At 41.1% G+C, this 23931-nt stretch overlaps 1 protein-coding gene across 1 annotated transcript in view; it reads left to right on the top strand.

The window, feature by feature from the left end:
* Window positions 1-11591: 11591 nt before the first annotated feature.
* epx (eosinophil peroxidase) overlaps window positions 11592-23931 on the top strand; it is a 66762-nt gene continuing 54422 nt past the window's right edge. The window contains exons 1-2 of the mRNA XM_072592141.1: window positions 11592-11686; window positions 20188-20278. Of these exons, the coding sequence (XP_072448242.1) occupies window positions 11684-11686; window positions 20188-20278 (94 nt within the window). The 5' untranslated portion in view covers window positions 11592-11683. The remainder of the gene's footprint in view (window positions 11687-20187; window positions 20279-23931) is intronic.

The following is a 23931-nucleotide window of genomic DNA, read 5'->3' as shown; positions in this document are numbered from 1 at the left end:
CAGAGATGTTCTCTGAAATAATCCGTAAGAAGTTGTCCGTCTTCCCATTGTAGAGGAGACCACATTGGGTGTGACGGATACAATAGATAACATCAGTAGACATACAGGTAAATTTCTGACAGATGTGGAAGGATCCCTTGGGGCCTTGGAAAGAGGTGGGGGGAGTGGTGTGTGTGCAGGTTTTGCCACTCCAGCGATGGCAGGGGAAGGTGCCAGGAGTGGGGTGTGGGCTGCTGTAGCTCGTGGGCCTGATGAGGGAGTTGCAGAGGGAATTGTAACTCCGGAACACTGATAGGGGTAGGGAGGGAAATATATCTTCAGTCGTGAGGTCCGTTTGGAAGTGGCGGAAGTGGCGGAGGATGATGTGATGTATGCATAGGTTGGCGGGGTGGAAGGTGAGGACCAGGGAAGTTCTGCCCTTGTTGCATTGGGAGGGGTGGGGTTCAAGGGCGGTGGTGTGCAAAGTGGAGGAGATGCACTAGAGGGCATCATCAACCACGTGGGAAGGGAAGTTGCAATCATAGAAGAAGGAGGCCATCTGGACTTTCTGGGGTGGAATTGGTCATCCTAGGAACAGATGTGGTAGAACCGGAGGAATTGGGAATAAGGGATGGCTTTTTTGCAGGAGGTAGGGTGGGAGGAGGTGTAGTCTAGATAGTTGTGGGAGTCAGTGGGCTTGTAGTAGATGTCTGTGGATAGTCGCCACCTTCAAATGGACCCCACCACCAGAGATATATTTCCCTCCCCACCCCTATCAGCGCTCTGAAAAGACCATTCTGTCCGCAACTCCACACTCCGCACCAGCCCACAACCCAATCCTGGCACTTTCCCTGCCACCGCAGGAAGTGCAAAACCTCTGCTCACACCACTCCCCACACGTCCATCCAAGGCCCCAAGGAATCTTTCCACATCTGTCAGAAATTTACCTATACATCTGCCAATGTCATCTACTGCATCTGTTGCACCCGGTGTGGTCTCCTCTACATCGGGGAGACAGGACGCCTTCTTGCGGATTGTTTCAGAGAATATATCTGGGACACCCACACCCACCAACCCCACCGCCCCATGGCTGATCACTTCAACTCTGCCTCCCACTCCATCAAGGACATGCAGGTCCAGGGCCTCCGTTATCACCTGACACCTGGAGGAAGAACGCCTCATGTTCCACCTTGAGACCCTGCAACCACATGGGATAAATGTGGTTTCAACAGCTTCTTCATTTCCCCTCCCCCCACATTATCCCAGTCCCAAGCCTCCAACTCAGCACCACCCTGACGTCCTGTCCATCACTCCCCCCTCCGACCTATCACCTTCATCCACCTATCGTTTTCCCAGCTACCTTCCCCACAAAACCAACTCTCCCCACACCCCCCCCACACCTCCCGCACACCCCCCGCCATTTATCTCTCAGCCCTGGCCCACAAGTCTCATTCCTGATGAAGGGCTTACGCCAGAAATGTCGATTCTCCTGCTCCTAAGATGCTGCCCGATCTGCTGTGCTTTCCCAGCAACACATTCTCGACTTTGACCTCCAGCATCTGCAGTCCTCACTTTCTCCTAGCAATCAGTTGCTCTGCTCTAACGTCTGTTTCATTACTTATAAGGCATTGTCATGCTTTTCTATAAAAAAATGCCTTAGAATTAAACTAATCCCTAAAAAATGATTGATTATTAGTCTATGATCATTAACATGACATCATTCACTGACTAAATTGATTGAATTATCTGCAGTGCTCGACTGTTGGACGTGTCATCTTCACAATGAAATACTGAACCAGGTATTCTGCCCATCAAGGGGCTGTAGAAGATCTTATGAAAAGAGTTTGAAGAAGAGTAAGGGGATTTGCGTTGGATTTCTTGTCAGTATTAGTCCTCAACAAAAATCAGCAAAAATTGCCAGGGTTGAAGGGTTTGATCTATAGGGAGAGGCTGAGTAGGCTGGGGCTGTTTTCCCTGGAGTGTCGGAGGCTGAGTGGTGACCTTGTAGAAATTTATAAAACCATGAAGGGCATGGATGGGGTAAATAGACCCTGCAGAGTGGAGAAGTCTAAAACTAAAGGGCATAGGTTTAAGGTGAGAGGGGAAAGATTTAAAAGAGACCCTAAGGAGCAACTTGTTCACACAGAGGGTTGTACGTGCATGGAATGAGCTGCCAGAGGAAGTGGTGGAGGCTGGGACAATTATAGCATTTAAAAGGCATCTGGATGGCTTTATGAATAAGAAGGGTTTAGAAGGATATGGCCCAAATGCTGGTAAGTGGGACTAGATTAATTTAGGATATCTGGTCAGCGTGGACAAGTGAGACTGAAGGGTTTGTATCCATACTGTCCAGTTCTATGACTCTACCACTCTAAAAAACGAATTGTTTTATCATTATCACATTATTTGTTTTTGTTGTGATCAGCTTGGTTACCTTTTTTTGTTTTAACAGTGACTACAATTCAAAAGTATTTCATTTGAAGAAAATGCTTTGAAACAGACTGATGTTGTTCTGGGTCATTTTAAACTCAATTCTTTATTTTATTCAGTTAAAAATCACACAACACCAGGTTATAAAACAACAGGTTTAACTGGAAGCCCACTAGCTTTCAGAGCGCCGCTCCTTCATCAGGTGATTTTACTCAGCTTCTAATCTTGGGGATCAGTGATGCAGACTGCTGCCTCTCAGAAATTTGGTCCTGTCACCAGATCAGCCAGGGGCAGAGATCCAGGGTTCAGCATCATGGAGTTCACCTGGACACTGCTGCCCTTTCTCACCACAGTAATTTGCCCTCAGAACACCTTGCCAGTAGTGCATGGCAAACAAAACCTGGAAGCCCTGGTGCAAACTCCAAGGGTGCAGCCATCAGTAGTCCACTTTCACCAGCTGTCACACCTGTTTGTAACACAGGAACAGCTTACCATATCTTGGCATAGTGAAGCAGAAATATACAGGCATGTTTAGGTAAATATGAGGACAGAGCAGATTGTGTTTTCTATATCCCCAGCTAGACAGATTTCTATAATTGTGATAACATCCTAAGGCTTTCAGCGGAGGCATTAATGAATCTGTGTCTTATATTTATTCGTGATGCATAGTACCCAGCCGAGTCTGACCTTGCTATATAATTATTGTCAATTAGTCAAAGCTTCAAAGAGGGCTGTTTGATGTTGAATTGCTGATTAGTGGCACTATTTGTACAATGCCTTTCATTCTTCCTGCTGAGGAGTGTATTGCAGCTTTTGTGTTCGTAGGAAAGGTTTTCTTTGAAGTAAGGTGTGGGACTGAGCCAGTGAGAAACACACAGTGCTTTCAATTAGCTCTTGTGGACGACAACTTGGAGCTGTATTGAGGCTGGTGACTTGCTCGAACTGTCCTCACCTCTTATTAGGCCTCATGCCACTGGCATTAGGCCTGTGGGCCTTGTTGACAGGATTCTGGAAGTAGGCCATAACTCTCAGGCTAGGAAACAGTCAAAGGCAAAGGAAAGCTCAAACAAACAAATAAGCTCCACAAATATCTAGCCTGAGGAAGAGGCTAATGCTTTAGGGTTTTTATCCCTATCATCCAGCTGTATAGTGAATACCAACTAGACATAGAAAGCAGAAACTTAATCCCATCAATAAGGTCAAAGAATTTAACTCAATACTAAACCTGGTACATTATGAGCTAGTATCTGAAAAAAAAGATCATCACAGCGCTAGCTAATTGTAAAAACTGGTTAACTAAAGCCTTTCAGAAATAGGAGCCTGATCCAGTTTGGTCTACATTTGACTTGAATTACAATATGTGGTACTCCCAATAAACCAGCTACTCAGTTATCACACAGTGGCTACAGAACAGAATCATAGGAGAAATATCAACAACAATCTAAGCATCAAATCAGGGCAAAGCAGAAGCATTCCAGCCTGATCAACCCAGAAAAGTATTTCTCACTCATAGTTCGGGTATGGTGAAAGCTAGGAATCCTAAATAACGAGTCTTGTGTCCTCAAGCCAAACAGAAAAAAGGAACTTCCAGGTAGGTTACCATCCAAAACACCTCACTCAAAATATCATTGCTCATCAATGATGAATATTTGAAGGAAGTACTGAGAAAAGTCATCTATCATGAAATATATTCTAGTGAGGTAACATCATTGGGCTTCATTACCTCTGCTGTTTCAGCAAGCCAAAACACATGCCTGTGCTGTACTATCCAGTTTCTCTCATACTTCCTCCTAGTCTCTATCTCATAGAGTCATAGTGATGTACAGCATGGAAACAGATCCTTCAGTCCAACTCGTCCATGCCAATCCGATATTCTACATTAATATAGTCCTATCTGGCCCATAAAAGGCCTCTAAAGGCTTCCTATTCATATACCCATCCAGATGCCTTTTAAGTGCTGTAATTATTCCAGCCTCCACCATTTCCTCTAGCAGCTTATTCCATACACGCACCACCCACTGCGTGAAAAGGTTGTCCCTTAGGTCCCTTTTAAATCTTTCTCCACTCACCTTAAACCTATATTCTCTAGTTTTGGACTCCCCACCTTGGAGAAAAGACCTTGGCTATTCACCCTATCTATGCCCCTCATGACTTTATAAACCTCTATAAGCACACCCCTCAGCCTCTGACACTCCTGGGAAAATAGCCACAGTCTATTCAGCCTCTACCTCTCACTCAATCCCTCCAAACCTGGCAATATCTTTATTAAATATTTTCTGAACACTCTCAAGCTTACTGACATCTAGCAGGGAGACCAAAATTGAATTTAGTATTCCAAAAATGGCCTAATCAATGTCCTGTATAGTCACAACATGACCTCCCAACTCATCTACTCAATGCACTGACCAATAAAGGCAAGTGTACTAAACAGTTCCTTCTATCTGAGTTTGTCTTTGATGAGACCAACCTTTTGATCCCTTAATTCCATTTCTAATAAACTGATAACTTCACAATTTCCTTTTATATACCATTCATTATCTCAGGTGCTGCCCCACCATATAGACAATTAAGAGTTTCTGCAGCTACAATCAGGATGGTTGTTATCGCCCTGATTCTAGGTTCAGGACATTACTGAGCACACAAGAACAGTCTGGGGGAGGGGGCGAGGATGAACAGTCACTAGTCCATATTGGTGATGACATAACTGGGGAGAGGCATGTGGTCCTGGAGTCATGGAGCTCCAGTAAGCAAGACCTCAAAGGCAGTCATTTCTGGATTCTCATGTTGCCACAGACAAGTGAACTTAGGAATAAGACAACAAAATGATAAATTTATGGCCAGAGAGATGATGCAAGCTTTAGAATTCAGTAACAAATTTAGGGGGCTATGGGACATGTGCAAGTTATACCGGTTATACATCATCAGAGCTGGAATCATCGTCCTTACATGACAATCTGCTACTGCTATTGGGAGGATTAAACTAACGTGGCAGGGAAATGGGAACCAGGATGTAGCCTTAGAAAGGATAAGTGTACTGAGGATTGGAAGAGGCATTCTAGTACAGGTGAGGTCTGAGTAAAAGGGAGCATAATAAAGTATAAACTAGATTTACTGTGTATGTACGTAGATACACAGAGTATGGTAAATAAGGTTGGTGAGCTGCTGATAATTATATGGGAGTATGTTGTGGTATTAATGGAGACTTTGCTCAAGAAATGACTGGACTATATATATATTTATATATGTCCACCGTGCCTGTGCCAGTCATTAAGCACCTATCGAGCCCAGTGTTCCAGCACTTGACCCATAGCCTTGTAGGCCCTGGAGCTTTAAGTGATCATCTAAATATTTCTTAAATGTTGTTATGATTCCCACCTCTTCTACTCCTTCAGGAAGTGAATTCCAGAAAAACCCCACCCTCAGGGTGTGAAAAACTTCCTTAAATCTCCTCTAACCTATCCACCTTTTACCTTAATCCATGTCCCAGTATTGATGCCTCTAATGAGAGGAAATGGTTCTTATCTGCACTACCATACCCCTCATACTTATATGCATCTCAATCAGGTGTCCACCCCCTCAGCTTTCTCCGCTCTAAGGAGAACTACTCTCGTCTATCCAGTCTCTGTTCACAGCTGAAATACTTAATCTCAGGCAACATGCTGGTGAATCTAATGCAGTCATCTCCTTCCTATAGTGTGATGACCAGAACCCCACACAGTACTCAAGCTATGGCCCAACTAGTATTATATACAGCTCCATCATAACCTTCCTGCTCTTGTATTCCATGCCTTGACAAATAAAAACAAGTATCCAATTTGCCAAGATACATAACCTCGCACTTTTCAGGATTAAATTCATTTTGTCGTCTAAGGCTTTTCTCCTTGCTGTTTACCAATCACCAATTTTCACATCATCTGAGAATTTACTGAGCAAACCATGCCTGGATGGTTTGGATGGTTATGCCTGGATAATAATGTGCAGTGCCAACAGCAAGGGACCCAGCACTGAATTCTGCAGAATGCCATTGGACACAGGCTTCCAGTCCCAAAACAAGCATTGACCATTACCCTCTGCCTCCTGTCACTAAGCCACATCTGGTTCCAATTTGCCACAGCACACTGGATACCATGGGCTCTTACCTGCTTGACCAGTCTCCCATGTGAGAATTTGTCAAAAGTCTTACTGAAGTCCATTTAGACTACATCAAGCATACTACCCTCATTTAGTTACTCCTTCAAAAAAACTAAAACAAACCTGGAATATTGCATGCAATTATGGACTCCTTCCTATCAGAAAGATGTTGTGAAACTTGAAAGGATTCAGAAAAGATTTACAAGGCATCTCTATGACTCTATGACTCTGTCAGACATGATCTATCCCTAACAAAGCCACATTTACTATCCCTGATGTAGATTATTGGGCCCAAGGGAGTAATTGATCTTTAATCCCAAAATCTTTCCCAACAACATTTCCATACTAATACTGAGTTCCTTCCATTTCTCCCTCTCACTAGCACAGTGTTCCTCAACATTGGGATGTTACTTTTGTCTTTCTTTGTAAAGACAGAATCAAAATATATATTTAATTAGTATGCTACCCATTTTTGCCCATTGTAACTTCTCCTGTTTCTGGCTGTAAGAGATCCACATCTGTTCTCACTAATCTTTTTCTCTTCACATACCAATACGAGTTTGACAATAAGTTCTCCAAAAGTATATTTTCATCCTCTAACAGTCTCTTCTTAATCAAACCCTTGGTCCTACTTTGCTGAAATCTAACCTACACCCAATCCTCAGGTCTGCTACTTTTTTGGCTAATTTGTATGCCCCTACCTTGGATCTCATGTCTTAATTTCCATCGTTAGTCATGGCCATAGCATCTTTCCCATTTATTTTTGTGCCAGACAGGAATGAACAATTGTTACAGTTCCTCCATACACTCTTTAAATGTTTGCCATTACCAATCCACCATCATCCCTTCAAGTAATCTTCTCAAATTTATTGTAGCCAGCTTCCGCCTCATACCTCTATTTAAATTCAAGACCCTAGTCTCAGAATCAACTATGTCACTCTCCATTTAATGCAGACGGTCAGAGTCCAGTGTGGATTCTTGCAGATGGAATGAATCCCGACTTGTGTTACCAAGTGTACAGAAATAGGTTGAATTTTACCAAAGCTCAAATGTGTGTTGCTGGAAAAGCGCAGCAGGTCAGGCAGCATCCAAGGAACAGGAGAATCAACGTTTCGGACATAAGCCCTTCTTTATGCCCGAAACATCGATTCTCCTGATCCTTGGATGCTGCCTGACCTGCTGCGCTTTTCCAGCAACACATTTTTCAGCTCTGATCTCCAGCATCTGCAGTCCTCACTTTCTCTTGTTGAAATTTACCAAAAATTGACTAAATGTCAATTTCAGTGAGCTTTATGTCAGATTTTTCCCTTGAACTCTGGCAAGTTTTCCCTCTCGATCTATGACTGCTCACCCCATTATGAATGTACATCCATGACACTGTTCTCACACAATCTTGCATTCACCAGCAGTGGAGGTATCCACTCCTGCCAGGACCTACAGGCTTGTGCTACTGGAACCATATTTAAATCCCAGCTATGCACCAGATCTGACACTGCTAGAAACTGCCATTCACACTTTGTTGCTGCACAATTCAAAAGGTCAATAGTAAGAGAGAGTGGTTGCCCCCACTTCACCAAAAGGGACCTCGAAGTCCTGAAGATCAGGGTTGGAGAGATGAGTCATCCTGTTTCCTTAGGATCACCAGAAGATACCAGACCCTGCCAGACTGGTCTGCAGCTACCACAAGGGTCAGTGCAATATCTATTTACTTTGGGGAATGCCCAGCATTGCAGAAAGAAGTGTTACTTTTATATACAAAAGCTGACTTTATCCATCCTCTTCTCACCAATCTTTGTGTTTCCAGTAATTTCAGCAGGTACACATTCAGTCCCTTCATCCCGGTTATAAACTGTAAATATTTGAGGCCCCAAAACTGAAAGTCTAGTTATAGCCCATTTATCCTGACTCTACGCTTCCCATTAGCTAACCAATCCTCTAACAGTGCTAATTTGTTAACTCCAACAACAATATTCCTTGAGAAAACATCCATGCAAGCAATAGTCTGATATCCAATCTTTGTTTCATTTCCAATGATATTGAATATATTTATCACTTGCAAACCTATTTATACCTTTCCTGAAACGCTGTGTCTAATTCTTTATAATGAGCTTTTCTCTTAAGTATAAAAAGCAGTAAAAACAGAGGTAATATTTGGAAATTAACATACTGGTCATACTGAAGCTCCATTCTAAACGATACAAGTCAAACCAGTATATCATTTGCCATTTTTACTGTATTTTCCTTCTGGGTCTGATGTTGTCAAATACCATCTACTTGTTACAGTGGTGCATTATCTCTTATAATTTTTTATGTAGCATTTGAGAAGGTCAATGACACCATTCTCACTCCCTAATTCTCCACCATTCAGTGTGTTTATCTTTCCTAAGTTCCATTCTTACCCATCCAATCATAGAAACAGCAGCTCCCAATAAAGACTCCTTTCTCTTTCTACCCTTGTACTATTGCAGGTAAATTTCCCCAAGATTCTGTTCTTGGCCATCTCCATCTAAATGCAGCTCCTTTAATGAAATAGAATCAAAGACAACCTCCAAAGGCTCATCTCTGATTCCATCCTCCTCCATGCCATTGTCTTGGACTACACCAGATTGTTCACAATCTTATTTGACAACAAGCTGAGCTTCCAACATCAAACGTTTCCTCTCACAAGGATCATCTTCTTTAAACCCAAATTCAGTTTACAAGCTGCTGAATCTTTTATCCATAACTTCAATCACATTCAAATTTCATGTTTCCAAAGTTCTTCATCCTGGGCTCCCGTTATCCATCCTCCACAAAATCCAGTTCATCATTAACTCTCTCTCCTATCGTGAACTAAGTTCCATTCACCAATCATTGCTACTTTTCATAACCTACATTGGTACCAAATTCCTTGCCCAAATCTCCTATTTAAAACCCATCCTCGTATATAATTATCCAGTGGGGACTTGTCATTCCTATCCGTGCAGTATCTTCCATCTCCGGCCAAAATCTTTATTCTCAATTTAGACCTTTTCCCATCTCTGCTCCCTTTGATATGCTACTGGTAGTTATCTATCTTGGAATATTTTCTTGTCAGCTCTCTCTCTCTCTTCTCCTATGAGGCTCTTCTTAAATCAATCAGTTGTACAAAGTTTTTGGTCACCCCAGTTAATGGCTCTTTTGCTCAGCTCATTTATTTGCCTGATTACAACCTCCAAACTACCTTGAAATGTTTGCTGTTTTTCCTCACCGGGGTAGTGTGCTCAAAATCAAGCCCCACTATTCCTAGTGTCATCATAAAAGTAAAAAAGTTTGTATAAATATGCAAAATCCTCCAATTTACCTGTCTTTTAGACCCAGGCTGACTGAAAATACTGACCAGATTTTTCTATTTAACAAAAATTAATATTGACTGCAAATAGATTTCTAGCAATAGGTAATCAATTTTGAATTGTCAGCATATATATCTCCTTGATAAAACTGTGGGTGCCTTATAAAATCCATCTACACACTTATATAGGCAGTCATACCAACACAAAAAAAGCGTTTCATGAGCAAAGGGTGAGCCCGAGAAGGTAGTTCAATGATGACTATTCACAGGGTTCACTGAGATAATCTCATTGGCTTGTCTAGACTTGCTGCTCCCCGACCATCCTCCCCCAGGTACTTGTACTTGGTAGTAGGAGGCAAACAATTAACAGTTCACGTTTATAAAGTCTCTGATTTAATGATTAAAACCTACAGCTTTCAGAAAATGATGTGGAAAATAAACTGGCTATCTTCAGGCTTGGTTTTTGCTGTAGAAAAAGGCCAGCTCCCTTCTTTCCAAATGTCCAGTGACTTGTAATCCAAACACTCACATTTACATGCTGTTCAACTGCCTGGGAGCCAATCACACAGTTGGTGGCAGGCAGATGGCTGTTTTCATCAACAACAGGTCACCATTGCACAGACCTACCAGCTACTTGCTGCCAGCCAAATCTCCATCCATGCAACCATTGGGGCTCCAGCTCATCTCTAACTTGCCTTCCTCCTACTGCTTGAACAAACAGCCATGTAAACAGCACTTACAATGAGTTTCAGGTAACTTGCCCTTAAAAAGGGCAGTAATCCTTTCCACAATCCTTGTTTTTTTTAAACCGTCCTTATCCCATTTTCCTCTACAATTAAAAATACTGAAAAATAAAAAGATCCAGTCTTTATCTTGTCTACAAATGCAAGTTCATAATGTTTTGCCTCATTGACTGCTGTAGGTCTATGATGACTACTGTTGAATTTCTTCTTCACAAAACCTTCTGTTGTCATTTTAATTTTTTTCAACAGTTACCATTCTAAATTAACTTTAGAAATTTTAGATACCAATTATCACAATTTAGTTTCAGTCTGTGGCCATTTGTTGGTTTTGTTGAGTGAGTTTCCAAAGTTTCTTTCTCATTTTAGATGGAAGAGAAATTTTCAACTATCAAGGGACTACTGACAATGAAGTATAATTATCAATGTACTTAAACATTTGCAACACGTGGGGGAGAAAAACATTACATTGCACAATAGGAATAAATCTTAATTTGATTGTTGCTTTGTGAATTATCACACAGTACTCAAAAATACTCTGCCATCATTTTCAAATGCGTGGAATCCCCAACAACATCCCTTATCCCTTATCAGAAGGGGAAAAGGCATCACTTTGACCTTCGTTGATGAATTCTGACAGAAGTTATGTTCTCCATTTTGATACAGATACTGTCTATCAATGCCCAAACCACAAATTTGAATATTTAGAGCTAGAAATCTTTTTGAAGTTTGTATGAATGAGACTATTATTTAGGAGTAGTTGATGCTTTGTTCTGAAGTAATGAATTCTGCCAATGCAACAGCTAAATCCAACAGATAAAAAGAGAACTGAACCTTATTGAACAAACACACAGGGATAAGTCACGAGTTATGAACACTGGTCTCGAATTAAACTACAGCAGGGGGAATCGTCACAGGAATCGAGATACAGAGCTGGAAATGCTGCTTCAAAACTGAGTTTCAGCTTCAAACTAAAAAATCAAAACACAGAACTGGGATCATTAGCTTCACCAGTGAGAATTCAGGCACCAAAAATTCAAGCTTTGGGAATCCTACTGAATAGCAAGAAACTGCAGCATCTCATATTAACAGAATGGTAAGGAATAAATTCTTTAATCTAATTATAACAAAGTTTCAAATAAACTAATGAAGAACTAAAGATTAGTTTGGCACTTCATACTGGAACAACAAATGACATGGAATTGGGATTCCACGTCTCATTCCTCGTTTTCCAGTCTATTGTAGCCTTCTCTTTCTTCATGTCCTTGTCAGTTTCTGTCTCATACCACCTTTCCTCGTTTCTCCACATGTTAATTTTCTAATTTGTTCAGAGTTGATCTGTTTGACGGAATGGGCTCAGGTCTTAGAGTCTGTGAAACAAAAGTGCCATCAAAGACTATTGTGGTTCAATCCACTTATACAGATACAGAATTGCTTAGATCGCTGATCACAAACCTACGATAGCTGTCAGTGCCTATTCCCACTCTCCATGTGTCGCTGTGTTGCTCATCCCAGTATATTCATTCTTTGAAAGTTTGTGACATCTCTGTAAAGGTTTCTGCCATTATAGCTGATACCTGCTTATAATATTTAAATCTCATCTTGTCGTTCTGTTATGTTGATTATTACGTGTTATTTCCACTCGAAATTTGTAAATGTTTCACAACCAAATGTTTATTTTTAAAAGGAACAAATAATACAGGTGGATGCAATATAAAATTGAAGAAATATAAAGTTAAATTAATTAGATTGTTAAAAATTAGCAGTCACAAAATGCTTCAAAATTGTAAGAATTATGAATCAATTTTCAGGATTTTACTTAGGAGATTTTATTTCCATGGTCTAATTTGTATGTTTTAGTTGTCCTTCAAAAAAAAGTTGAAAATATCTAGCCACAACTTTGTGACCAGTAGGAACTAAACAGACCCATTGGTTAAGTTCTATTTAAGGCATAGCTCACTTTAAAAGCAAGATTTATTTTGATACTTTAATCATAACTAATGTGAACAGCTTAACTACAATAAAGGAGAGTAAAATTGATAATCATCACAATCCTTGGCTTCAGAATTAGAAAAACTCAAAAATAAAAGGGCTCAGTCTAACATTTTGTAATTTAATTCAGAATTACAATTTTTTAGCTTCAACTCAGTTCAGTTTAATGTAGAATAACAGTGGTATATAACTTCATGGAATACCATACCTGCTTGGCAAAGTGTTCGCTTGCAGTTTATATTGTGAAGAAACAGGTGGCTTTCAGACTGTTTCTGTTTCAATCCATGTTGTAGACAATGATTTTAAAAAAGTACTCCACACTTTACCTACATAAAATCTTAAATACATTGTCACCTCTTAAATTGTTCAATGTAAATCAGCTCAATTTAAAAACCTGCAGCCACAGTTAGTCATTAACAAAGCTTTTGTTAAGCAATACTTAATTCATTTATGTCATCTAGAAATAAAAAACACTGAACAGGACACCACATGTAATGTATTTTTGCAAACTTTTCATGGCTGCATTAGATATGTTTGTGAAGTCTTTGTCTTACAGAACTTAGCTATTAAAAAAAGCAAAGGTTTATTAAAATATAAATATGGAACCTCAATGATGCATGATAAGCTTCAATATAGACTAATGAATTATTATTAGTCTGTTACTACTTCAACTATGTGTATATTAAATTTCTACAGTCACTCACCTTCTTTCCTAGGTGAATCAACTGTATTACTTACTTCACTTATTTAATTACTTTGATTACTGACCTTTTTCTTTCATCCTAATTCCATAGACCTAGCCAATTCTTAGATTTTGACTGTCAGTGACTTTCTTACTGAAATAACAGTGATCTTACAAGCAGTATTCAGAATGGCCTGCCAAACAGCATCAGGAGGTGAAGTCAACAATTCCCTCGTGAAGAAGGATTAATACCCGAAACATTGACTTCTCTACCTTCCAATGTCACCTGGCTTGCTGTGTTCTCCCAGCCTCCTGTTTGTCTACTTTGGATTCTGGCATTTGCAGTTATTTTTGTCTCTAAATCAGAACAGTGTGCTCAGTACTCGAATGATTTAAATTGCTGGAATTTAGTTTAATCTCAATTATAATTGATACATGAGTAACCACCCCTTTAATTGAAATTGTCTTGGGGATGATTCACATCTTGTGTTAAAGTGTATATATCATCTGCTGACCTATTAATAAGTTTATTGTATGAATCTGCCACACTCCCTACTTTGTTACAAGCTGAAATAGATCAAGAAATCTCCCCTTATTTGGAATCAGTGTTTCTCTTGAAAATTCATAAGCAAATTCATGAGAAGCACTTTAATAAATTCTTTATTAACTTCTCCAACATCCCTTTCTGTAAAGAATATGTATCATGGCTTCTAGCAAAAGGTATTCATCTCTGTCTGTCAATGCTAATATAGTGAATAGTGAAAACATCCTTCACATTTGCTCCTGACTATGTGATGGACATCTTAGTTCTTAATTTTTCGATTACATTTTTTAATTACAGCTTTTAAATATGCTTCTGCCTCCTCGTTTAGATTTTTTTTCACTTTTTCACTGAAGTTCAGCATTTTGTTTTATCAAATTCTCTATCCTTTTATTTCATTTTCACATTCAACAAACTTCTGACCAGGTGAGCTACTTTGACTGTCTGTTTGTTCTAACTTCTTTTTCATCTGTTCATATTCTGACTTCCTGTCGGAACTTGACTTCCTTCTTCTTCATTCTATTAACTTAAGGTTCTGTGCTAATGCTACTGTTCTTTAAGCACTGTTCAAGGTCGTTCATTTCCTTCTGTCTCAGCTTTTTTTTTCTATTACAAGTATCATGATGGGTAGGTTTTATGAATTTGTACTCTAAGCTGAGAGCTGTGTGCAATGGAATCAACTGTGTAGGCATTCAGATAGAAAATCATGCAAGTGCACGGATTTGTAAAATCTAGGTCAATACTTTCAAGTGTTCATTGTCTCACTTCCAGAATTTTATGACAGTAACAATACTACACTTTTGTGCATTTTTAATGATCTATATTCCCCAGTCATTAACTCTTCCTTTTGCATTTATGTGCCATCAGCATAGGAACATGGAACAGTTTATAAAGTTGGGGAGATAATAATCCCATCTGAGGAATGTGGGTGGGTGTAGATGTATCAGCTGTAGCAGCACAATGCTCTCTTATTCATATTCTGTACATGTAATGTTTAACATTGTAATTGAAGTCACTGCTCATTGAGATCCACCCCCCACCCCCAACCCCCGGTTAGTCTCCATCATCCAGCACCTTGAGTATGGTGGGTATTGCCTCATCTACATTATCTTCCTATCTATTAAATCTTCTAATTGTTTCCCTTTAGTTTGCTCTTTTCATAAATATCATGTCCTCCAATTTACTGACTGCTACTATCATTTACAAAGTTTTGTGCCCTTCTCTCTCATTAGCATTTTTGCATTTCTGTGCCCCATCTTCATGTTTTGTTTTTGTTTTTCTTTCCTGGCCTTCAATTTTGCTATCCCCATTTCCTAGTTGAATTCTAATGAGAAAGTTAATTCTGGGTCAGAGGTCACTATTATAATATGCATAGGTAGTGATGCCTGGGTATGTGATGTGGTTGGGTGGGGTTGCTGCCACCAAAGCCCCTGCCAATTCAAAGAGTCAGTTCAGTAGACAGGTAGAGGATGGACTACAAATAAGTCTCACAGAAGAGGCCCAGCAAGGTGTAGTTTACTGCTTAACAGTAACTATACACAGATTACATTAAATCCTAGCAATATGAACTATTACTAACAAGAAATAGAAAAAACATGTCTCCAACAGAGACTGTGCTAAACTCTGACTTATTCTCCAGCCTGTGGCTGAGTCAGTGTGACGAAGTCAGAAGTTATAGTCCAACAAGTTTACTTGAAATCACAAGCTTTCAGAGCATTCCTCCGTCAGGTGAAGGAGCAGCATTCTGAAAGCTTGTGATTTCAAATAAAGCTGTTGGACTATAACTTAGTGTCGTGTGACATCTGACTTGGCCCACCCAGCCCAACACTGACACCTCCACATCATCTTCTAACTAGTCAGAGCTCAAGATAAAATGATTCTGAAAGAATTATTGTCTTATCCAACAGTCTCCAACTTTATAATTAGTTTGCTATCACAAATCCTCTGAGAGCACAATCTGCTCCTTACTAGCCTCACAGCACTTAACCTCCTCTTAATGTTATGCAGATTCAACCAAATTGATTGGACAGTGCTAATTATGGTAGTGAGTCATCAACAAAAGGCCAAATAGGAGGACTTGGCTTCACTTTTAGCTGAAGATGCTGGACATTCTTGCATTCACATGCTGGTTTCACCATAGTTGAGAACAGGGCTGTTCCTTGAGCCGAGTGATACATTTCTTCGCTACCATGTTAGGTGCAGATTAGTAGAAAGTTTTGTTTTGATCAATTAGCTATGGATTGATTTGCTATCTACAGAAAGTGCTACATTTGGGTGTTTAGATTATGGGCAGCCTTGAGTTGCAGTTTCACAGGTTAGTGTCCAAGTCTGCATTATGGGTGCTACTGCTTCTGGGGCACCTTCTGTAATCCCCAATGAAACAAAGGTTGATTTTCCTTACTCACCATTAAACAAGAAAGAGAGGAGAAGTGGGCATTGTGCTAACTTACATAGTGGTATAACAGTCAGCTGACATTTGGTGGAAGCCCAGTTCATAGAATCATAAAATCCCGACAATGTGGATACAGCCATTTGGCCCATCAAGTCCCTGAAAAGAGCATCCCACCCAGACCTCTCTCCCTACCCTATCCCCGTAACCCTATATTTCCCATGTCTAACCCACCTAGACTGCATATCCCTGGACACTTTGGGTAATTTAATGGCCAGTCCACCTAACCTGCACACTTTTGGACTGCAAGATAAAACTGAAGCACCCAAAAGGAAACCCAGGGCACAGACAGAATGTGCAAACTCCACACAGACAATCATCCAAAGGAATCAAACCTGATGTCACACTACTATGTAAAATGCTTTGATCAATTAGACATGGGATGATTTTAACTAGTCACTTAGGTATTATCTGGAGTCAATTGAAATGAAAATACATGTGGATTATCTATTAACCAACTGTTCCCTATCCAGTGGGAATTATCTAAATCAACACTCCTGTTGTCACAAGCAGTGTAATTTGATCAACTCCTGTAAGTACTATCATGGACTGCGACACATTAGGGTGGTCAGAGGTCAAATAGGTTCCTTCCACAAATTGCTTACCTCACTCATTCAGAAACCAACCAACCCTGACAGTGGGGTTTACCTGGGCCTTTCATATTGGGAGACCCTGAAGTCACTGAGCCAGAGTACAATCTGCTTTCTCCAGGATGCTCAGAATGGGCAAGTTACTGATTAATCAGTTGATTGCGGACAAGAACTGATGACATTCAATTTAATTCAAAGTTTGGGAGAAGATTTGTAGCTCGGGTGCTCGTTGTTGTGGTTCTGTTCGCCGAGCTGGGAATTTGTCTTGCAAACATTTCGTCCCCTGTCTAGGTGACATCCTCAGTGCTTGGGAGCCTCCTGTGAAGCTTTCACAGGAGGCTCCCAAGCACTGAGGATGTCACCTAGACAGGGGACGAAACGTTTGCAAGACAAATTCCCAGCTCGGCGAACAGAACCACAACATTCAATTATTAGATCTATCTGATCTTTTCCTAATATTAAACTTTGTACTAGTTGATTATAACTGGTCACTTCAGAAGCTATTAAACACCTACTATGTAGCATAAGCCAGACATGTCGACCAGACCAACTCAAAGAGGTGGGTTTTAAGGAGCATTTTAAAGAGGAGAGAAACGTAAGTTGATAGTGAGACTCAGAGAGGGAATTTCAGAGCTTAGGCAGCTGCAGGTACAGATATGCAGGTTTCTTAATGTTGTCTTTAAGGTGTCAAATTTTGATACACAATACTGCAGCGAAGCACCTTGGGTCATGTTGTTACATTAAAAGCATTATATAAATGTAAATATTTGCTCTTATTGTTGGAGTGACTACCACACAAACTTTGTAGAGAAGTGGTGTCATCTTTACACTGAGAATATCCCGCATTATATCATGCTCCCCCCAGGCTGAATGAAATACATTCAGAACAAATCTAGCAATTTAAAACAAAGCATTCGTGAGGTTGTGTGAGCCATTGGGAACAGCAGAATTGTACTCCATCACAATCTGTAACCTCATGACCAGGCATATCCCTCAATTTACAGTTACCATAAAACCAGCGGATAAGCACTGGTTCAATGAAGAGTGCAAGAGGGCATCCCAGGAGTAGCACCAGGCATAAATAAATGAGGTGTCAACATATGACTACCTGCATACTTGACAGCAGAAGAAATAGGAGATGGGCAGAGCTAAACAACCCCAGATTTAGTGGATCAGATCAAATATCTACCACAGCCAATTGTGAATACTGAAGTACAATTAAACAACTAACGTAGGAATTTTCTGCATAAACACCCTCAACCTTAGCATATGTGCTGGCCAGTATGTGTGTGCATACAATATATTGGAAACATCTGCAACGGTCTTCAGCCAGAAGTGCCAAGTGAATGATTCATCTCAGCCTCCTCCTGAGCATTCAGTTCATTCAACTCACACCAAGTGGTATCAAGGAAGGGCTGAAGGTACTGGATATAGCAATGGCTGTGGGCCATGAGGACATCCCAGCTCCTAAGCTGAAGGCCTGTGCCAATCTCTGTTCCAATACATTCAGAATACCGTCGTTTATCTGATAAGGTGGAAAATGGCCCTACATTGTGCTGTTCACAAAAAGCAGAATAAATTCAATCCAGCCATCAATCATCAAAAACATGAGGGAAGATGTCATTGACAGTGCTATCAAGCATCACTTGCTCAACAATGACCTGCTGACTAATGATCAGATTGGATTCCATCAGGACAACTTGGATCCAGTCCAAGCATAGGGCGGCATGGTGGCTCAGTGGTTAGTATTGCTGCCTCACAGCGCCAAGGACCTAGGTTTGGTTCCAGCCTCAGGCCACTGTCTGTGTGGAGTTTGCACATTCTCCCCATGTCTGCGTGGGTTTCATCCGGGTACTCTGGTTTCCTCCCACAACCCAAAGATGTGCAACTTAGGTGAATTGGCCATGCTAAATTGCCCATAGTGTTCAGGGATGTGTAGGTTAGATGCGTTAGTCAGGGGTAAATGTAGACTAATATGGTAGGGGAATGGGTCTGGATGGGTTACTCTTCAGAGGGTCAGTGTGGACTTGTTGGGCTTAACGGCCTGTTTCCACACTGTAGGGATTCTTTGATTCAATGATAGATAAAAGCATGAAATTCCAAAGGTGAGGCAATAGTGAGTAGACTTAACATCAATGATTCATAACTGAGTGTGACACCAAGGGGTCCTAGCAAAACTGAAGTCGGTGAGGATTAGGGTGGAATCTCTCCTTTGGCTGGAGTTATATCTAGCACAAGAGAAGATGGTTTGCTATTAGAAGGTAAATTGTTGGCAGCTCACCACAACCATCTTAAGGACAATTTTGAATGGTCAATAAATACTGGCCTTGCCTTCCTGTGAAATGATTGAATACCACTTCATTGGGGGACATGCTTGCTCAGATATTTAGAAGTTAAAATGCACCTTGATGTGTTGGTTTCAAATAAAAGGTCAATCGCTCTTTGTTCCATCTTGGAAGCTCTCATATAACATTGGGTTGGATTTTCAAACCTGAATCTCTGTCAGAATGGAGGCAGGCAGGATTTCAGAAGGGTGCTTGGGATCCAACTCTGGGATTGTTGATCCCCATTCACATTTTTATGGCACAGGATAACAATCTGGCAACATGAAGTACTGCTGCCCTTACCTACATCATTTGAGACATAAGAATTTTAGGCCCCACTGCTATTTTCATGGAGTTAGACGCATTTTGATACTGGACATAGTTCACAGCATCTCATAGGAACTGTGAACCATCATGGAACCTAATCCGGAATCAAGGGCTTGGGCTGAGTGAGGGTTGAGGGCTTTTGTGGGTGAGAGTTAGGGTACCTCACACTCATATAAAGTGACCTTCTAAACTGCCAGCCTCAACCTCCATATGCCTCTGTTCCAATCTTGCACATGGTTCTAAAGGGGGAAGCCACACCTCCAGTCCATTTCTGTTACCTTATAATGAAATTTATTTCTGCTCACACCGCCCGGCAAGAGACAGGATCACAACACCAGCAACTTACAATTCCTGCCTCAAGGATAAGAATCCAGGTCATGTTCCAAATGATCTTATGCTTAAAGACTCATTTACATATGCAGTTCTAATCTTTTTCAGAGCACTTATAACTGAAAAACTGAGACACTCACCCACAAATCCACTAAAGTCTGCACATTAATGTTCGAAATGTTACTGTACAAATGTTTTATATACAGTATTTATAGGATTGTTCTCTGTCCACTATTTTAGTTCGTACAATCAACCTAATTTTAAAATGAGCCTGCTAATTAATTCATCATTCTTTATAGGCTAACATGCAATGAAATTACAGTGCTAGTACGGTGCTAACTGTTTATTTTTTTCACATGTAGGTACTAAACACAGGAATCCACCAGTTCCTGCTCCTGCTTAGCTGCCTGAGCTCCACATGCACATCAGCAGAAATGCACCCCAAAGTACCAGGTAAATGAGACTGTAAGTCATGTGTTTAACAACTTTGCTACCCATAGAGTTTTCATCGCAAGAGAGTTTCGTAGACATAATACTAAAGTTTGGAATTTGATGCGAATGGGAATTCAGTGCAAAGAAGGGATTTTACATTTATTATTTTTGAGTTCTTCCAGTTGCTTATGTTAAATAATCAAAAACGATAACCTTTTAAAATCTTAAATTCGTAACTAATCAAATAAATATAACTTAGGCTATATTGATGTGGCAGATTAGGTGGTGTGGCATAGCTTCATCATGTGATAGTTTGTGAAGTGAATTGGAATCTCCAACAACCATATCTACAGTTAAATGTTGACACTTTGATGAACTTCAGCTCAGACGTGTTGCGTTGAACTCAGAGCTGCAGCTAATGCTGGGCATTTTGAGCAGGAGAGCTACCACGACACATTATTCCAGAAGCCAGTTACATTAGGTCAAGTAGGACATTAGGATTGGTCAATAGACAGGGACTGGAGGTGTATAACTGTTAGTCAGGCAGGCAAAGACTCTACAAAGAGCCTTTATGTTTAGAATTAACCATTAGACACAAGATACTCTCTATACTCTCTGCCTGTTTGGATGAGAACAAAGACTGCAGTATGAATGATCAAATTAATCCTAACACTATAGTGTCAGAGTTCTGAATCATGTATCATCATCTAGGAGCTACAAAGATATTAGTTAGGGATCTGACCAGTCATGTCTAGGGGTTGCTTATTGAAGTTGTCCAGAGGCCTTGAGTAAATACAGTCTGGGATTGGGGGTGGGATGGGGAGCGGTCGGTGTCCATCCATTCATCTTGCAGGAAGGTTCAAAGAGGGGTGCCATAGGGGCAGCAAGGGGAATCACTTTCAGGAGGGATGGTGAGTCAAGGGTGTGGGGTGTGGAAACCAAGGTGTTGGTGGAGGTAGGGACAAGGATGATGGTGAGGGAGAATTCAAGGTGAAAAGGGAAGGGGGGGGTTAGGTAGGCAGAACAGCTTCAGCGGGAATAGTTGTGTGAGCTAAAAGGGAACATGGAGGGTTTGGTCTGGTACCTAGTGGCCAGATGAAGTCTGCTGCTGACAGTGTCCACCTCAAGCTACATGCTCTGCCATAACTTTCTATTGCCTAGATGCAAAGTGTTTCTAGAAAATGGCTGGGACAATGCCTAGGGTGGACTGAGTCAGTGTCAATTTGTTGTGTGAAAATGTGGGACCATATTTGTTAGACTCTAAGACATTGAAGATGCAAATACATAAAGCAGCCATTTGTAAAACCCCAGATACATTTAATTTGCAATCACTTCATCATCCATGAGCTGTGTATGTAGAGAGAAGATGCTTAGGCATCAGCTACAAATTGAACTTGGGTATCTCAATAATGGTGAAGTTAGCAGTAATGATATTAAAAAGGCCAATACTGGCCAAATGGGATTCATTATTCATGCAACTTCCAAGGTATTATATGAGCCCCAAACCATTACTTCATCATCTGTCACATAAATGTAATGATGGTTCTTACTGAATACAGGGAGAAACTGAGTGACCAATATAGGTCTGAGATAAGAAGGGTCTGAGAGAACAGAAGGCACTCCCTTTTTGAGGCAATGTGGTGGTCACTCATCCAGTGTGGCTCCTTCATCAAGTTGCTGCATGTGATGAAGCTGGATGAATGATAGAGACTTGGTCTCGTAATTGGTCTGCAGCATAACTCATCGTATGGTGAAGTGTTCTCAGTCCTTATTAGCAGAGTATGGAACTGATCACCCTGCTGAGATCCAAGAATCTCTTTCACACTTTCTGTTTCCAATGAAGGTCATTTCCACCAACAGCCCTGTACCCAGCTGCTGGAGGGACATTTCTTCCGATGGCTACCTTCCTAAGACGGTGAAGGTGCACATAGCAGGACCAGGGCCAACAGCAAGTCCAGGAGCAGCAGTAGGTTACAACAGAGGAGAAGGAGAACCCAGTTCAGGGAGAGGTTGCAGCTGTAGGGGTCCTCAGGATGCATGGGGTGTGTAAGTGGTTTAGATCCTTCTGGAGATGAATGAGACACAGTGCAGAGGGTCTACGTGTCCCAGGACACTGCGAGGAAACTGCTGAAATGGGACCTGAGAGCTGCAGAAATGCAAGGCCATCTTCTCCCAAGAGCTGTGAAGATGACAACCACTCGGAGTATCTGTGCATCTGGCTCCTTTTGGGAGTGACAGGTGACCTGTGTGGGATCTCTTGGTCATGCTCCTACAGATACATCAGGGCAGTAACCAAGGCTGGCTATGAAAGGTCACAGCCTTTCATTTTGATCTCCCATGATGAGATCAGTAGGATTTGGTAACATTGGCTTCCCCCATGAGTGCGCCACTATGGTTGTGACATGTGGCAGTGAGAGGGGACTGCACACTTTTCACACTGAGAGGACCAAGCCACTATGTTGTGGAATTCTAAAGGAATGGGTTCCATTCAATTAATGTCCAGGTGATTGGTGATCACTGTTTCCCCTTCCCAAAGAAGAGTACCTACTAACCTGGCAGCTGCCACATCTCCTCTATCCTGGAGCAGTGTGATGTACCTGCTCTGATTGAGGATGCAGGTGCCTTACAAGGCTGGATACTGGTGAAGGAGGGCTACTTCCACAACCATGACACCATCGTACAAGTCCCACTCAACTGTCACAGAGCTTGGGTTTAATGCAGCCCATGCATTAACGAGGCCATGAGGAAGCAGAGTGCAGGGCTCCTGAAGATGCAGTTCTGCTGTTTGTCCAAGTTCAGACAAAATGTGTCACATCACCCTGGCATGCTGTACTCTGCACAATTGGAGCAGGTAATGGGGCATTTCCTGGATGCTCAGGTACTGGGGCAATTGTAGCATTCTTCCAAGGATGAGGAGGAGGATGAGAACATATGGGAGAAGGAAGCCTGCATCCAGTGGCTTTTGATAAAATCCCATAGAAGAAGGAAGTAAACAAAATTAAAACCCAAGGGATTAAAGGTAATATACAAACATGGATTGAGGATCGGTTAACAGGCAGAATAAGAGGAGAAATAAATGGATCGTTCACAGGTTGGCAAGCTATGACCAGTGGGGTACCACAGGAATCAGTACTTGGACCCTGGTTTTTCACAAGCTCTGATTTAGATGTGAGGTCAATTATAACATTTTCAAGTTTGAGAATTATACAGAACTTAATGGGAATATGAATTAAGTGCAGCATGCAAAGAGACTTCAAGGGGATTTATGCATGTTGAATGAATGGGCCAGGTCATGGAGATGGAAAATAATGTGGCTAAGTGTGAGGTTATCCACTTTTGGTAGGAGTTGAATAACTCAATTATTAGCCGTTAACTAAAAAACCTGACTGACTTGTTCCAAATATTGAATCTGACACAGTCAGAGATAAATATAAATATCTACATCACCAACTGTGTTAAATTTAATAAAACAAAGAACTCCAGATGCTGGTGATGTGAAACAAACTAAAACAGAAATTGCTGGAGAAATTCAGCAGTGAACAGTCTAGAATCTCTGGTTCACTTTCTTTTACCTTGAGGGCAGAAACCTTTGTTAAACACATACCTGATATCAACCAGGTGTCAAGTTAACTCAATGCAGACACCACAAACAAACTTGTGCCTTTCTGGTTCAT

Source organism: Chiloscyllium punctatum, chromosome 22 (assembly GCF_047496795.1).
Source record: "Chiloscyllium punctatum isolate Juve2018m chromosome 22, sChiPun1.3, whole genome shotgun sequence".
Classification (NCBI taxonomy): domain Eukaryota; kingdom Metazoa; phylum Chordata; class Chondrichthyes; order Orectolobiformes; family Hemiscylliidae; genus Chiloscyllium; species Chiloscyllium punctatum.
Note: the sequence above shows the minus strand (reverse complement) of the source record. Positions and strands in the feature narration are given on the sequence as shown.